An 18,284-nucleotide genomic window follows, 5' to 3' on the forward strand; every position below is an offset into this window, starting at 1 on the left:
TTAGTCTGCAAGTGCAACAGGGAACGTGCTAGCAAGACAAAGACAGATAGCTTAGAGTGAGGTACTTATACAATAAGACACCCACCAATAGACGTGGCCTCCAAGTCTACATCTTTATTTATTAGACAATGAACTTCATGGAATTATAGTTATATTCTTTATTTATTGATATGAAAATTAGTTGATCCCCTTGGGGGATACGTTTTAGTATTAGTCAACGAAGAAAGGAAAGTACAATTCAATATTCCAACCAACATAAATGAGAAAAAAGGGAAATAATTCCATGTTTACTGGCAACTTGAATCGAAATTGTGTCTGTTTAAACACTTTTTTTTTTTGGTCCAACGTTTCACTTAAGTTTTAAGGTGGGTAAACTTCCAACGTGTCACACCTCAAGGGTATCTCACAAAGAGATTCCCATCCCCAAGTGTGAATGACATTAGGAAGAGAAGTATCGGAAAAGTTCGATAGAATCACATGGCGCTCCGAATGAACACCACGTTTAGAAAAGTTCTCCGAGAAGTCTTGATGGGCCTTCCCATCACGGAACCGAACGTGAAGACGGGGAACGAGAGGATCAGAAGAAGAAGATAACCCAGAACGAAAAGAGTTCTGGATTGGAGTAGATTTGTGCTTAGGTGCCATGCGCAGTCTATCCGAGAGAGAGAGAGAGAGAGAGAGAGAGAGAGAGAGAGAACACAATCACAACCCAAAACAAAAAAAGATAGAAAAGAAAGGGTACGTATGCATAAAATATGCATGAACATGTGACGTGCTAAAAAAAATGCATCATGGGTTCAACCCAATCCAAACCTAGCAGTACATAATTTTCAACAATCAAACACACATCTAAATGCATGAAACATTGTGAAAATGCTAATGGAATGCAATGTATGATCATATATCATCAAATAAACAACACCCAACCCAAAAATTTCACAAAAATCTCAAAAAATTTCAAAAACCCCCAAATTTTTCAAAGAAAACCCAAAAGCCTAGGTCTAATGCGTGAAATGCATGAGGAGAGAGGGATTTGAAGTTCATACCACAAGATTGAAGCTAAAATAGGCCGAAATCTAGAAGGGAGTGGAGATTAGAGTGAGAGGAGAGTGTTTGGAGGGTGAGAAAAGATTTTCTATCAAGAGAGAGAAGTGAAATGAAATCTAATTTCGCGTAGAAGATATATATATATATATATATATATATATATATATATATATATATATAGAAATCTCAGCTCGATTGATCGAGGAGCTGTCGAGATCTATCGAGCACTAAATCTCGACAGATATGAATCTATCGAGGTACTGTCGAGAATCTGTCGATGGCAAAAGTTTCTCGATGGATTAAGATTCTGTCGAGAATCTATCGGCCAGACAGGAAGTTTCTCGATGGATCGAGAAGCTATCGAGACAAAGTCTAGAAAGCTCGATGGATCGAAATTGCGATAAGATCTGTTGAGAAAAGAAGTCCAAAGGGCTCGATAGATAGGATTCTGTCGAGGATCTGTCGAGAAGCTATCGAGCTTGATAAAAAGGAGCTTTTCAAAGAGAGGAAAAACACAAAGAGATGAATGCAAACAAGCAAGCTACTTAACCATAGATCCAATTATCATGTTAAGCTCTCAAAAACATCTTTTAACAAAAACAATGCAAACCATTCATAAATCCAAAACACACACACACACACACACACAACAAGTCTAACCAATTTTATATTTCAAGAACAAGTTAAGATAGTTTAGTGAGCATACAATAACACATGTATCCCTTGTGATGGCCAAATCACATTATACCTACATATGTATCAAAAGTAACAAAAATTTTGCATGTTGTGTATGAAAACATAGTAAGAGTACATAAGTGTCTCATATTATGATGATTTGAGATATGAGAAAATCAATTTAACTCACACATAATTATAACTGCTTGATGGGGACTATCACTTTCGAGGTCCATTCTATAACTCCCACGTCTCCTAGAAACACACTTGCAACCATATTTAAAAGTATTTGGATTCTTTTTGCTTTTAGATTCTTTGCATATTTTTTTCTTTTTGAGCATATCATGCATGAGTATAAAAGAGAGAGAGAGAGAGAGAGAGAGAGAGAGAAGAAATACCAAATTATATAAGCTTAAACATCACAATTTTGCTATGCTGAAGTACACAGATGTTATACATGATTGGTGGGCTTAAGTGGTGAGATGGTTATTTATGAATTTCTCTTAGGATTTTTTAGTCCTTCTAGTCAAAAAGAGTGATATGAGTGTTAAGTACAAAAGATTACTTAATCTTACTCATCACAAATACGAGTCACAAAGCTCACTTGCTTAGTTATGCATTGAGATGCTCATCTAAGCTACAAAAGATACAAAGTTTAGAAAATTTTGTTTCAATGGCCATTCAAGGTACACAAGTATCAATGTACACATAACACACACTGTTTTTGTATTTTTATGATTTTTCTTTTTTCTTTTTTTTATGAAAAAAAAATAAAACAAAAACTGAAAAAAAAAAATGTTAAATAAAGCAAAGCATAAAACTAGACTAACTTAAAAACAAGAAAGCAAAATATACAAGTAATGCAAAAACCATAAGGGGGGAGAGAGAAAAAGTGAATAAATCACTTTGAGCATTTTTTTTCTTCCACACCTTGGAAGAACCTTTCCTTTAAGTGAACCTTTGATCTGATGGAAAGGGAGAAGAGTTGAAACCGTTCAAGTTCAAAAAGAACATGAGGGCCTTAAGAAGATCTCCAATAGGAGAAAAAGAGGATGAAAATTGATTTTTGTTTTCGGACGAGATCATAATGTTGCTTTGTTGAGTGACTAACCACTTGTAGCAATTTAAATGAGTATGCCCTGAAGCTCCATAGTGATGACAGAGATGCGGCTTCTTTGGTTGAGATTTTTTATTATTAACCTTTTTATTCCTAGGGTTTCTAGTCTCTTTCTTTTCAACCTTAGGGGGTTCTCCTAGAATAGATTTGTCATTGTCTAGGTTCTCACTAGCTATTTCAGTTTTAGTTTCATTGTTCTCAGAATTAACATTATTAGTAGGTGAGACAAACACAGTAGTACTAGAAGAGGCAATATTAGGAGAAGAGAAATCATACCCCAAACCGGTTTTATCAGAAGCAGCTTTCTAAAAGCTTAGCATCTCATCGAGCTTTGCACTAAAAGTCCTCTCCAATTGAGCTCTAACTTGGAATAGTTCTACTTCAAGCTTCTTTGTCTTTTCAGCAAGGAAGTTGTTCTCGAACCCCAATGCACCAATGGTTTGATTTGCTTCATCAAACTTTGTGGAGAGCTCCTATTGATCTAGGTTGTATGGATGTCATCTTGTTCATCTATTTTCTCAAACTTAGAGTCCACCAAGTCCTATTCATCATCTATTATTTCTAAAACCCCATCAGTAGGATCAACTGTAGAAGTAAAGGCATTTAAAATTCCCTCATCATCACTATCATCTGACTCATCCTTAGGCTCGGTATCACTCAAGGTAGCAGCAAGGACCTTGCTTTTCCCAATAGTCTTGAGATATGTTGGACATTCTTGTTTCATATGTCCAAAACCTTGACATCCGAAATACTTTGGTCTGGAGGGAACAGTGTACTGACTGCCTTCCTAAGCATCCTTCTTTCCTCTGTCTTGGCTCTTGAATTGAGAAGAATTGGATTGCTTTTGGTCTTTGTCGAATCCTTTTGCTTTGACATTCTTCATAAACTTCTTGAATTACCTGGTGATGTAGGATTTCATCTTGGAATCTTCATCATCAGAAGACTCATCGGTCTCATTGCTTTTGGCCTTCAGTGCCATGCTCTTACTTTTGCTTGATTTCCCAATTCTAGTCAAACCCAATTCATAGGTCTGCAAGTTGCCAACTAGCTCTGTCAAAGGAATTTTGTCAATGTCCTTTGATTCTTAAATAGCAGTGATCTTGGCATGGAATCTCTCCAGTAGAGATCTAAGCACTTTTCTTTCAACCTTGGGCAAATTCTGTCACCGATCACAATTTGCATGCACAATCAATTTGCATTGAGTTGCATCACTTTGCATCATCTTTTACAAATCTTAAAATAATCCTTATATATGTTTAGGATTGTGAGAAAAGAAACCATACACAAATACACATGGATATGCGTGCAATCAGATCTGGAAATCTGAATTTCATAATTCTCGATAGATACAACTTTTGTCGAGCTGCTATCAAGCATTAGCATTAAACCTTGATGGATATGGATCTGTTGAACTATCTGTCGAGCTTTAATGAACAACAGTTCTTCACTTGTTTCTTGAACAAATTTGTATGGCTTCAATACTAAACTTGAACTCTTGTTCCTTGAAGTACTAAACCCATCCTAGATCTACCCAATTACAAGTAAAATGTGTTTTGTCAAAAGATTAGCCAATTTACATAACATATGTCTCTAACAATATCCACATGTGTCCTAACAGGTTGTATGGTAACACTTTGTCTTGATGTTTGTTTGTAGATTCGTTTATCCTTCAAATGATTCTAAATTGCAAAAGAGCAATGATTTCTCTTTGTAATCCCTTTAGAAAATTTAATTTTTTGTCAACACATAGAACCAAAATATTTGGGGCCTTGCATGTCCACGAGGAAGGTTATCAATTTGATTTCTAGGATATTATATATGCTTGATTCTATGATAGATATGGGTAGATATGTTTGGTGTTAAACTACATTAGTAGAGGAATTTGTATGGAAGGTTATTGAAGCATTGAGAAAGAGTTTTGTTTAATAATTGTTACAAAATGGATATCAATGAGTTCCTATTTTCTATCGAATTTTCTTGGGTTGTTAAGATTTTTGAGTAATTGCATTAAAATTAGTCATAAATCTCCTTAATTGTTTTGGTATGTATATTTTCAAGATGTGTAATATTGTGATTTAAACATAATAAGTTTTATTTAGAATGCTAATAACTTTTGTCTAAAGTTTTGGATAAAGATAATTATTTTTTTTCATACTAGTCATTGACCAGCATGATGTACAAGAAAATTTGATGTGGTTATCTTGAATAGAGTGTATTTAAAATATTATAATAACATAATATAGATTTCGTCGATAAAACACTCAATGATATAGATTTTGTATTATAAATTTTTTTATGGTTAAACATACTATATATTTATAAAAGCACAATACAATAAAATGAAAAAAAAAAGTATATTTTTAATTAAAATATGCAATAAATCTTGAAAATTTCATATAGCTTCATGTATGTAAATGTTCATTCTCTAGAGCATTTAATCCAATAGCAAAACCTTGACACATGAAGGCATAACATTCTAAAAGTTTCATACAGATTGGTTTTGGAACTTGAAATAGACACTTTTCTAAATTTTCTAAGGGTCCAAGTTATGATGCAACACTTTGTAACTAAGCAATGGTATTATGAATAACTATTTTGCATCTTATATTTTTCTTTGAAAATAGTAAAATTACTGCAATTCCGTGGATGTAGAAAAATTGCTAAAGTACGTAATTTCTTGTGTTGTATGATTGCCTTTTGTGTCATTTTTCTTTCTATTTTTCGCATCTCACTGATCTGAGAATTCATGTATATTCCCAACACTAAGGAGTAAGGACTCAAAGCTAAGTGAGTCGAATTGATAGCAAACATTCACTTTCATGCCTTATTAAGATTTAAAATTAAAAATAGAAACATTAACTACTAAGAATGTATTAGTGTGAACTATTTGTTGACATAGACTAATAAATTAGTTTAAGCCGTTACCAAGGGAGAAAAGGAACATAGAAATCTTCAGTGCAAGAGAGGTACAATATTATATCAACACAAAAGGGACTGCAGTTCTTTATTCAAATTAGTCATATCCATTCGAGAAGAGCAATTAAAGCTCATACAAACATCAAAACCTGAAACCAATATGCCAAAATATAAATTTATCCTAGACAAAATTACTAATCCGTTGCAAGTTCATTCCAAACCATGGTGATTTTGTCTTAGAATTGGTATCACTCCACCCTTGAGAGATGCCACTGCTTTCCATATCATATAGCCACCAACCATCATTTGCATTATGGGTGAAATGAAAATACAAACAGTTGCTCTTGCATCCCACCTTACTTGCAGAGACAGACACACAACAATTTTCTCCTACAAACAGTGTTTGATCACCAAGGCTCTCTGTCTTAATCCATGAAAGTCTAACAAAATTGAGCCCAAAAACCTCTACATCATCCACAACATCAATTGACTTCTTAGAGATGAGAAAAATCAATAAAATCTCCCCATTTGACTCCACCAAATACTCTCTAAAATGCCTTGATGAGACAGAAGGGATTGCCCTTTTTATAGCCAAAGAAGTGATTTTTAGATGAGAATCAACTTCTACTATCACTGCAAGAGTCCCCTGCAAAGTCAAAGCATAGAACTTACCTCTTAATCCAATAACATTAGTAAATTGCATATAATGCTTTCGTGATTTGTCTGGAGCATGTGGATCAACAAGAGAGCAATCTTGTTTTATCCATTCAAAATTTTCTCCTCCAATTCCTTGCCTATGGAACATGAAGGCTGGATGACTAGTGCCTGTTAAAGCCATTACAATGACATTTTTGTTACCAAGTGATGAGGATAGAGCAAAACAATTGAACTCAAACCTGGCATCCCATAAAGGGAGATGATACCATGATCTCTGAATTGGATTCCAGAGAATATAACATGTGGCTCCTTTAGCAACCAGTATGCCATTAGTGCACCCCAAACTGTGTTTCCATGGATATCAAGTATGTCTCACCCATGAGGCAGGAATATTCCAAAATCCTTGAAACGGATTGTCAGAGTTGTAAGGTTTAGTCATCTTGCATTGATGAGTATCGGTGTTGAATATTTGAAGCCAAGGCTGTGTTGCATTTGGATTAATGCATTTTTTGGGAGCTGCTCTCCATGACTTGGTCACACTCCCAAAGTTGATGCCTTGCTCAAGACTTGGCTGGCTTGCTATCAACTTAATTAGTTGATGAGGAAGCTCTGGCCATGGCCTACTATTTTTGGCTTCTTTGTTAGCTGGAGCTTGCTGCTTCTGCTTCTGCTTCTTCTTCTCCTCCTTTTGAGCCATTAATATTTAGTCTGCAAATGCAACAGGGAACGTGCTAGCAAGACAAAGACAGATAGCTTAGAGTGAGGTACTTATACAATAAGACACCCACCAATAGACGTGGCCTCCAAGTCTACATCTTTATTTATTAGACAATGAACTTCATGGAATTATAGTTATATTCTTTATTTATTGATATGAAAATTAGTTGAACCCCTTGGGGGATACGTTTTAGTATTAGTCAACAAAGAAAGGAAAGTACAATTCAAATTTCCAACCAACATAAATGAGAAAAAGGGGAAATAATTCCATGTTTACTGGCAACTTGAATCGAAATTGCTTCTCAAAAAAAAAAAAAAACAGAATCGCAATTGTGTCTGTTTAAACACATTTTTTTTTGGTCCAACGTTTCGCTTAAGTTTTAAGGTGGGTAAACTTCCAATTAGATGCCTAGAAATTCGTTTGATTCATGGGAAACTCAATGCCAAAAGATTACCAACCTCTCAATAGTAAAATATTGTTTAGGATCAATTCTTGTACCTCCAACGAGATGTCTTTCGCGGGTAGATAATTGGTCAAAAATGCACTCTACTTAAAATTTAGGATTACTTCTAAATCAGTCCCTCAATGTTGAAAACTATTATTCCATCGACTATTACAAAGATTTTTTTTTTTTGAGGAAGTCTATTGCAAAGATATTAATGGGTCCTTTTTGTTATGGTCTGTCACATATAGTTAATCCACTTAAAAGCAATGATATTTTTGTAGCAAAATTTTAATAAATAATATTGGGGAGTGAAATTTCAAATATACATGATTGTTTTAATAAATGTCTATGTTTAAAAAAGGAAAAAGAAAACAGATTACTCATTAACGTATAATTAGCCCTATAGCAAGCGCTACTCACATGTTTAGACTTTTGAGACTAAAAAAGAAACTAAGTAGAATTTTTTTTTTTTTTTTTTTTTTTTGCATTCATCTTAGCTCAAGATTTATGCCTTAACGAAGTGGCACTTGCCGTTGCTAAAAAAAAAAAAAAAAAAAAAAAAGGGTGGCGCTTGCCGTATTTGTCAATTACTCAAGTAGTTGACAATGAGACCCTAGCCTCAATGAAATTGGATTGAAGTTATTTTCTAGCCCTTGGGTGTGGGTGGGTTCATTTTGTTTTGGGATAGTTCGGATCCCAATTCTGTGCTAACCCCCAAGAACTTTTTTTTTAAGCCCCTATGAACCTTGAATGAGAATGAATGGGAAATTTTGAGTAAAAAAAAACACTCGCAAATGTATAGTTATTTAGAGCATCATTGAATGTTAAAAAAAAAAAAAAAAAAAAAATCATATTTTAACATAAAAAAGTTACTTCATCTATTTAAATATAACATTTAACGTTAACCCTACATCTATCTTTTATTATTTCAAACAAAAATCTAAAATAATACATATAAGTATATAACACATTAAAATAATATTAACTCAAAACAAGTTAATTAAAAAGAGGAGAGAGAAAGTTGAAGGAAGGCTCATGAATGACCAATCTGAGAGGAAGAACTTGATTTTACTTCTATCTGATTAGGCCATTAAGGTCTCATTATTGCCTACGTTCATCTATGCAGTTGGTGGACATGGTTCCATAGAGGCGACCGAAGGCGAGAGGAAAGCTTTCGGGAGATACCCCTTGACGCCCTAAGCCTAAGATGAATAAATGAATTAAAGGTAGGAACCAATGCTTAATCCTGTGAATAGGCTTGCAAGGAAGTGAAGTGACTCATCAGTATTAAAAATGATTTTTTTAGTTAATAATATTGCTATAGTGCCCTTCTATTATGGTTCATGTAAAAAAAATGCCAAATTTTTTTTTTTTTGGGGTCATAAGTGGAGGTGATTAGGGCTGTCCAGGTTCATCCGCACACCCGACTTACCTGAAGAACTGACTGTATCCGACTCAAAACCGGCCGGCTTGACTACTTTGGCAAGTCGGCGGCGGGTTTTCACCAGAAGAAATCGATTAAGGCGGGTCGGGTTTTAGTTTTCCTCCCCTAAAACCCAAAAAAAAAAAACCAAACCGATAGAAAGATTTCTAGATTCCGGCCAAAAATTCTAGATCCTGACCAAAATTTTCAAATTCCGGCCAAAATTTTCTAAAATTGGTCAAAAAAACCCAGAATCGGATGATTGTTTTCCAGATTTCGGCGCTATTTCCCTTAGATCAGACAAGATTTTGATTGGATCTGGCGAAATCTCATCGAATCCGGTGAGCTTTTCGCCAAATCCAGTCAAAATCTCGCCGGAGCTAAGGGAAATAGTGCCGGAATCTGGAAAACAGTCATCAAATTCTGGGTTTTTTCACTGGATCTATGATTTTTCCACCGTTTTCTCGCTGTCTTGGATTCGATTGACCCGCCTGCCACCTGTTGATGGTCTTAACTGCCCGACTCGATTACTCCGGCGGGTCGGCGGTGGGTGCCTTTTTTTCCCATTCGATTCCAACGGGTCGGTTTCGGGTTGGGCACAAACCCAACCTGGATCGACCCATGGACAGCCCTAGAGGTGATATATATATATATATATATATATATATATATATATATATATATATATATATATTTTTTTTTTTTATGTTCAGTACGTTAAAATTTAGTAGCATTTAGCACATCCAAGCTAGGCTAGGCTAGTTCTCGTACTATATTTTTTTTTTTTTTGAATTTAGGCCTTGTCACACATTTTCAATTTTTAAACAATATTACATATATTTCTACACATTTTTTTATCTTATGTATTTCAAAAAACTACAAACAAGATTATTCAAACTTCCCCACCAATCGGGCCCTAAAAATCTCTAAATATTAGTTTTTTTATGAAAAAATATTTATAATTCTTTTTTGATACATAATTCTTTAAATATTCATAATTCTTATCCTTCATGCTTCCACTCTTCACTTCAGTTGTCCCAAAACGCAAAACCCCAAAAATCAAAGTAAGTTTTTTCAAAAATGTTGCACAGCTCTATCTTCTTCCCAACTTGTTCACGCACCCCTCCATCCGTTACCAACCCAACCATATCCTCGTTTTGCTTCACCACTCCCTTCTCTTATCATCGCCACCACCATCAATGGCATCTAAAGCAACCCAAGAAGAGGGAACAGTTAATGCTGTCCTTGTGTGCAAATACAACAAGTTATGAGGTTGGTGGAGGATACCCAGATGAGGATTTGGATGTACAAGACAGAAGTGGAAGAAAAAGAAAAACAACAACAACAACAACCCAACAACAAGGGGACTCAAAGTTGGACACTTCCCAGTATGAAACGCTCCTCAAAGGAGGGGAACAGGTCACCTCTGTTCTCCAAGAAATGATCACCCTTGTAACTTTCTTCACCCTCTTCTACTTGATGTTTAGGTGTAGGACTATACTGTTAGCCTTTTCTTGCATTTTGTATTGTGTTCTAGTTGGGTTCTGTAGTTGGGTTTAGCCTTTTATTGCATTTTGTACTGTTTTATAGTTGGAACTTGGTTCAGTTGTTGGGTATTCTTGTGCTTATAGTAAATTGGGGTTTACATAGGTTAGGTGTTACTTCTGTATGTTGGTGGGAATATGGTGTGTGTGTGTGGGGGGGTGGGGGTAAAACTTGAAACTTTTGGTTCTAGATACTTGCTATGTAGTGTGTACTAATTGGGTTTCCAGTAATTTTTTCATTTGTAAACTTATTGTTTAGTAGATTTTTTTGCTATTATTTTACTAAGAAAAATTGAATAAATAAGTAAAGTGTATTATAGATTGTTGCTATGACCAGTTCATCTTAAAAATGGTGAGAATAGGGTGTAGGTAACTAGTAACTAAATTGGTTCTTCCAATTATTCTTTTTGGACCTTTAGAGAAATTCTATGGAGGGATTCTGATGCAGAACACAAATAGGAAATTAGGAAATAAAGAGTGACAAAAGGAACAACAGGACACACCCTAGGCTTCACCACCTAGAACCTGCCTGCAAACCCTAGGCATCACCACCTAAGGGTGTTTGGCATCACTACCAAACAAAGAGAACAAAGGAGGAGACATATTCTCAACTCATCATAAAATTCTTACCCCATTACAGACAGGGTTACCAATTAAATAGGTTTTAGGGATTATACTAATATGGAAAACATCTAATGAAATCCCTTAAAACCCTCAACATTAAAACCAAATTCAAAATTAAAAAAAAAAAATTACACTCAAAAATAAAATATTAGATGATTTTAATGTTCCCTGCATCAGATTCTCTTTCCCGAGCTTATAGATGTAATATATACAATGCTTGTGGGGGCCTGTAGGGAAAGGTGAGAATTTTGGTCTCTCCGGGTAGGTGTTATTTCTGAATGTTGGTGGTAATATGGTGTGTGTAATAAAACTTGAAACTTTAAGTTCTTGATACTTGCTATGTAGTGTGTACTAATTGGGTTTTCAATAAATTGTCATTTATAAACATATTGTTTTATTAGATTTTTGCTATATATCTTAAAAAGAAAAAAAAAATTAAAGTGTATTTCTAGATTGTTGCTACGATCAGCTCATCTTAAAGATGGTGAGAATAAGGGTGTTGTGAATTGGTTCTGCCAATGATTATTTTGGACATTCAGAGCCATTCCATGGAGGGATTCTCTTTCTTGAGTTATTTTATTTTATTTTTTAATAAGTAATAAGATTTATTGATATCAAAAAAGGGACGCCTAGGATACAGGAAGTGTACAGGGGTCAAATAATCAAGTACAAAAATTACAAAAATCTAGAAAATCAAGAAAAGAAGAATAAGATTGGTTTCACAAAGCAGATTGCCAATCTACTAAGGTTCTAAAGAAAAAAAACTTGAACTTATCAAAAAAAAAAAACTTGAGGTCTGAAATGGATCTCTCGTTATTTTGAAAGCACCTACTATTTCTTTCCCTCCAAAGACACCACATTAGACAATGAGGAACGATTATCCATATATGACCGTTCCAATGACGACCAAACTGCCATTGCCAACAAGCTAGGAGCTCCACAATTGACTTCAGCATAACCCAACTTACTCCAAATAAGCCCAAAACCATAGACCACAAGTTCATGGCAACCAGACAATAAAGGAAAATATGGTCAACTGATTCATCATTACACTTGCACATATAACACCAATCCAATATTCAAACCTTCCTTTTTCTTAAATTATCAATCGTCAAACATTTCCCCCAAGCTGGAGTCTAAACAAAGAAAACCACTCAAGAGGGGATCTTCTGCATCCATATGCTTTTCCAAGGAAAACATAAATCATTTATTAAGGGTTTAGCGGGATGGAATCATTTATGCTTCTCCATCCCTGCAGTCTCTTTTCTGAGTTTTTAGATGTAATGTGTGCTTGGCTTCTAGGGAAAGGCAAAACAGGTGGTCTATTAAGGTTTTTAGGGTTCAAGAAGGTTGACTTACTGATTTGTTTACAATTATGTGTCTATTCTTGTTGTAATAATCTTCATTGGTATTGAGGTTTTTATGTGCATTGTTAGTTGCTTGTAGGGACATAGTTAAGAGTTACTAACTGGAGGGCAGGAGCTTTCTATTGACTGGTCTAAGTTTGAATTGGTTTGATCCTTATCGTTCTGGATGTGGTCAAATGGAATAGTCCATCAAATATTCTGGATTTTATTTGGAAATTTGTATTTATTTTTAGGTAGATACTTGGTATACATGCTGTAACCCACCTCTGATCTTTCTTTAATATATTATCTTTACTGGGCATAAGTTATAGCATTTGAACTTCTCTTTATTCATATTTGGCTTGGCCGCTAGTTACTTCTTTAAATTGATATTGGTAAAAACCTAATTATAGAATGTTGTAAGAAGATTATAGTCTTTCTAAAATCATTCTATTCTTCTTAACTTAAAGTAGTTGCTGTCATAAGGGTTCCTAACAAGTCTATCTAAATACTTCTCAGCTTGGGCTTTTGTCAGCTTCTAGGAGACCAGAGAAACAGTAAAGTGATTTTGTTCTTTGGCTTGGAAAAGGTGATGAACTTAAATATATCAATTGCAAGAAAATCAGTGAATAAGTTATGAACTGGCATAAAAGTAGCAAGGAGTGTCATGTCGTGTGTGAAACCTAATTGTCATGTAGCCAATAGTGAACACCAAATATATGGAAGTGTCACTTGTTGTAAAATTTACCCTTGTGATATTGGGAGTATAACATTGGTCAGCATGGCTACATTGCCCACTACCATCCAGGACCACTGTCTGGGGTCTGCAACTGTTATTGTTAACATCATGCCTGTAGCAAAACATGAACATACTTGTCCATCGTCTATTGTATTGTTATTGCTTCCATACTATTTTATAAGTTATATGTTACATTTATTGAAGGTAAACCTTTATCCTACTTTTGAAAATTTTGGCAGACACATATTTTTAAAATATAATGATTGTAAAGTGTACTTGGCACATAATGCTATGTCTCTCTGTAGATATAGGTGGATTTGTTGTCTGGAATTTTATCTCTGTATAGGAACATGGTTTCCTGCAGGTATCCTTATCTTGAGCCTCTAGCCATGTAAGTGTGGTATTGGTAATAGAGCTACATGAAAATTACAGTATAACATTCTAATATTAATATATTTGAGCCTATAGACTCATTAATTTTGTTATAATATATAATGAATCAGAAAATAAAAAGTTCTAGGGACCTTTGACAATAGAACCCGAAGTTGGGGGGTTGCCTGATTATTTGTGCACTCGATTATAAGACTTTTGTCTGAGTACTTGATGCTGATACTTTTTACTGATGGCAGCTTAGAGTGTTATAAAGCATTACAGGAAATATAATGTACAGTGTCTAGTGTTGACACTGATGGAACCTTTATGTTTGGATTGTTGTAGTGTTTCTGGTTTTACAATATAAAGAGTTTTCTGTTTCAATTTTGTGCTGGAAAGACCAACCTACTTGGTAGTAAGCAGCACTTGAGTACTATTTTTTGTATGATCACTTCCAAACTGTGTACCTCTTTCTCTTTTCAGGCTTGTTAACTGAATTGAAAATGTTAATTCTTCTTTGTGCTCTTTTCATGCATTTCTTTAAAGTCTTTACTCAACTGGTGCTTATCTTTGTTGGCTATCATATTTTGTGGGTGCAGTTGGAAGATATGAACATGGATGAAGCATCTGAGGAGGTGGCTGTGCAGTTGGCTGCACAAGGAGTCATAGGGAAGAGAGTTGATGAGATGGAATCAGGTTTTATAATGGCCCTAGATTACATGATCGAACTTGCTGAAAAGGACCAAGATGATAAGGTACTATTTCAAGTTATATTTTCATTCTTCAGCATTGACATGGACTATTCTGAGCCAATCTTCAGTTGCATTGTACTAATTATAACAATTTTCATTGCCACATTTATGCAGAACACTTTCTCTAACTATTGATGTAGAAGGCATCTCTTAGTCTATCTGTGAGAACCTGATGGTCATGTTAGTAACCAAGACCACCTTACCCAAGTAACCAACATAGTTCTGTAATTTCCCAGTTATGCAATTGTCTGGTTATGTCTCTAGCTGAAGTGTCATATAGGGCCACTCAAATTTAAGGCTCTGTTACAATCTTCTTTTGCATCTTAGTATTGTTTGCTAGAAACTTAACTGCTTTTGATTTCCTTTTTTATGGTTAATGTCATAATAATTCAGAAAATTGAACAAAAGTGAATTTCCATTCTAATAGTTACTTTAGTTTTTGATTAAATGGTTGTGAATACACGGGATTTTGTTGCATCCTGTGCTGTGGTGACAGTTGTTTAGAACTGCATCAGAAGTTGGGTTAACTATTGATTTGTACCATAATATGAGGCAGACTCAACCCAAAGAAATTTCCTTGGTACTAGGAGCTGTTGTCGTTTGCTTCATTATTGCTAGGGCATGTGTACTTGTGTACAGCAACTTCTTGGAGTTTCTACATCTTCTGAACTTTAGATTTTAGTTTTGGTTTTGGGTGTATACACCCTGTGTACTAGGGTTGCACCCGTCATTGCACTTTTTTATTGAATTTGTAACTTATAAAGAGTTTCAAGTAGTTTCTACATGTTATTTCGTGATTTAAAATTTCTGTTGACTGTGGCTGTGGGATTTAGCGCTTGGTATTTATCTACTTGTCTATTGTTTCTGTTCAGCGCAAATCACTGTTAGCGGTGATCAAGGAGACAGTATTATCCCATCTTACGAAGAAGTGCCCCCCACATGTAAGGATATTCCTCACAACTACCTGGTTCTCTTTCTGATCGAAAGTTAATTCCAACTTTTACCATGAAAAATATGTCATTCTTCTATTCTTTTCTTTTCTAGGTTCAAGTGGTTGGCCTGCTTTGTAGAACTCCCCAGAAGGAAAGCAGACATGAATTGCTACGCCGAGTGGCTGCTGGTGGTGGTGCGTTTAAAAGTGAGAATGGCACCAAAGTTCACATTCCTGGGGCAAATCTAAATGATATAGCTAATCAGGCCGATGATTTACTTGAGGTGGTTTCTATAAAAAAAAGCCTTGCATGTTATCATCTTTTCATAATTCAGTAATTTCAAGTGGATAGATATATAGTTGTCCCACTTGTTGTTAATAGAGTGCTAGTTTCTGTAACTGATGACTTTGCTTTTGGTGATATGTGCTCAAGCTCTTGTCCTTTATGTTCTTGAAAATAGTGGCTTTAGCGCATTCTACCCTCTCTCTCTCTCTCTCTCTCTCTTGTGCTGTGGTGGCTTACTAAGGTAGATCTAAAATAAAGTTTCTATTACTTAACATGAAGTTTTTACTTCTTCAAAGTAATCTGGCTTTATAGACCTACAAATTTTGAATATTGTAGAATATCTGAATAACCATAGAGTTTGGTGGACAAGTCCATTTGTTATATATCAATTCTTTCCAAGTAACCTGTCTTGCAACTGCAAGGACTACAGCAATAAAGATATATAGTTTCATTGAACAGTGTGGGCTCTATCTTTCCAGATTTCCTGTTCCCTCATATCTCAAGCTAAACTAATAAAAAATTTCCTCTGATCATTCAGAGTGTGGTTCTTGTACTATTTTTTTTGTCAACAGTATAATATAGTTGCAACTTGTAACTTACATATCTTTACTTCAATATCATTTATTCCTAGTTACGATCTTACGTACTATGGTATAATTTTTTTTTGTTTTTTTCTACTTTAGTTTCATATTCTAATAATGTCTGTAATGTTTAATGGATGTTAATTGTTGAATGTTCTTAGTAATATGTCTACTATATCTTGCCTGACTGAATCACAAGTTTTCTGTTTGCATTGGATTAAAGTGACAATTTGGAATGGGAACGGACCCTATGCTTTTATCTTTTTTCCCTAATCAAGCTATCAATAACTATGCAGACAATGGAAACTCGGCCTGTGGTTCCTGATAGAAAACTTCTTGCAAGGCTTGTTTTGATCAGAGAGGAAGCTCGTAATATGATGGGAGGTGGAATAATGGATGAGAGAAATCACCGGGGCTTGAGTACTCTTCCTGTAGCAGAGGTCTGTATGCATGCATTTCAAGATTTCAAATAAATTTACAAGATACCTGACCGATTCTTATTGGCCTTAGTATGTTCTTTTCAATGAAACATGCGACGCAAGCTTTCTAAGTATATTGGCCAATATTCTTTGGACAAAATGACATATCTTCCATAAATAACGGTGGTGGTTGAGGTCATAGGTTCAATCCCTTGTAATACCTATTAAAAGAGAAAGATAAAAAAGAATTCTCAATACATATTGAAGCACTGTAGCATCTTGACATGATTGCATTATTTGTCACTGCAGGTGAATTTCTTAACCAAACTGGTAGCTTTGAAACCAGGGAAAACTGTCCACGAGATGATAAAAAATGTAATGCAAGGAAAAGATGAAGGTGCTGATAACACTGACAGTGATGAGGAAAACAGTCCAGGTGCAAGGGTCTCAAGTGGATTTGCAGGATGGGTAGGTTTTACTGCACTCCATTATCTTTTGAAAGGAGCACGTGGTTGTGTGTGTGTATTCATTTATATATGCACGTGAAGAGTCATTGTATTTAGGTATATTGACCCACTTTTCATGATTCCCAGGAAAGTGTTACTGGCAAGAAGCCACTGCCTGTGCGCCCCGGCATGTTTCTGGAGACCGTCTCCAAGGTAAGTGACTTCATATATACTATTAGCTCATTCAATTGTGACTGGAATTTTTTAAGCCCAGCGGACTTTAGGACTTCACATAACCTCTATGTTACATGGGCTTGATTAACTCAGATCACTTAATGATATATGCAGTAACTTCCGATATAGCAAAATTATGCATGGTTGAAGTACTGATTACCATTGACATTTGGACTTTCTAGGTCTTAGGTGGTATATACGCTGGAAATGACTCTGGCATCACAGCACAACATCTAGAATGGGTAAATTCCCTTTTTCTGGATCATCTCTCTCCCCTGGCCCCCACTCCCTAAATTTAGCATCATGCGTATTTGATTGAATTCAAAGCTAATATGATAAATTGCATTCAATTTTATTTTCTTTTTTTCATGCAAACTTGTAATTTCAGTAACTTTTTCCCTAAATAGCAATGCAGCCTTTTTTTATTTTTAAAATCAGATAACCAAAGTTTTGGTTTTATTTTTTATTTTTTATTTTTTTATTTTAAAAAAGCGAACTCTTATAACGTATAGTTCCATTACATTAAACCCTAATTAAGTCAAAAATTCTATCTTGTTAGGCTTGTCGAATCATTTCCCATATTAGATCCCTTCAATTTATCAACCAGCTTCATCATTAAATGACTCATTTTTTCTTTTGCTTGCATTCATCCTGTATCCAGGTTCATCAGAAGACACTTCAAGTTCTACAGGAAATAGCATTCTAGCCTTTTTGTGATAGCTGCGAAATACCTCCTTTCATCATAAACCCATTTTTGATCGTCATATGTTGTCCTATGGGACAGAAAGTAGGTCAAGACTTGTTAATAGTCAAAATTCAAAATTAAAAACCATTGTAGGACATCAAAAGGAGTATTGTATAATTTAGTTATGTAAAATAAATAACGTACACCGTTCACTCTATTTTGTTGTAATTTGTGTACATGAAAAATAAAAATTTCTGTGTAATGTTAATCATAATTAAAATGATTAAACTAAACATCTAATGATAAAACGAATCAAGTCCTAGTATA

General features: G+C 34.9%; 2 protein-coding genes across 2 annotated transcripts; one reads left to right on the top strand and one right to left on the bottom strand.

The window, feature by feature from the left end:
* Positions 1-5,936: 5,936 nt before the first annotated feature.
* On the bottom strand, positions 5,937-7,109 carry LOC142620737 (putative F-box protein At5g66830). The gene is made up of 2 exons (XM_075794060.1): positions 6,789-7,109; positions 5,937-6,686 (listed from the first exon to the last, which is right to left on the bottom strand). Exons 1-2 carry the CDS (start codon positions 7,107-7,109, stop codon positions 5,937-5,939), a joined length of 1,071 nt encoding a protein of 356 aa, XP_075650175.1.
* A 2,899-nt stretch (positions 7,110-10,008) lies between these two features.
* LOC142618710 (protein PEP-RELATED DEVELOPMENT ARRESTED 1, chloroplastic) lies at positions 10,009-18,284 on the top strand. Its single transcript, XM_075791701.1, has 9 exons — positions 10,009-10,450; positions 14,223-14,378; positions 15,248-15,316; positions 15,420-15,590; positions 16,470-16,613; positions 16,902-17,060; positions 17,186-17,251; positions 17,455-17,514; positions 17,934-18,284. The coding sequence occupies exons 1-9, from the start codon at positions 10,079-10,081 to the stop codon at positions 17,976-17,978; spliced, it is 1,242 nt and encodes a 413-aa protein (XP_075647816.1). The 5' UTR covers positions 10,009-10,078; the 3' UTR covers positions 17,979-18,284.

The sequence above is a fragment of the Castanea sativa genome, chromosome 12 (assembly GCF_040712315.1).
Source record: "Castanea sativa cultivar Marrone di Chiusa Pesio chromosome 12, ASM4071231v1".
Classification (NCBI taxonomy): Eukaryota; Viridiplantae; Streptophyta; class Magnoliopsida; order Fagales; family Fagaceae; genus Castanea; species Castanea sativa.

Excerpts from the sequence above, each read along its gene's own strand:
- LOC142620737 (XM_075794060.1), bottom strand. The coding sequence starts at position 7,109 with ATGGCTCAAAAGGAGGAGAAGAAGAAGCAGAAGCAGAAGCAGCAAGCT. Across the intron at positions 6,687-6,788 it reads GGAATATTCCTGCCTCATGG|AGATCATGGTATCATCTCCC; the intron begins GTGAGACATACT and ends AATCCAATTCAG.
- LOC142618710 (XM_075791701.1), top strand. The coding sequence starts at position 10,079 with ATGTTGCACAGCTCTATCTTCTTCCCAACTTGTTCACGCACCCCTCCA. Across the intron at positions 10,451-14,222 it reads TCCAAGAAATGATCACCCTT|TTGGAAGATATGAACATGGA; the intron begins GTAACTTTCTTC and ends TTGTGGGTGCAG. Across the intron at positions 15,591-16,469 it reads AGGCCGATGATTTACTTGAG|ACAATGGAAACTCGGCCTGT; the intron begins GTGGTTTCTATA and ends ATAACTATGCAG.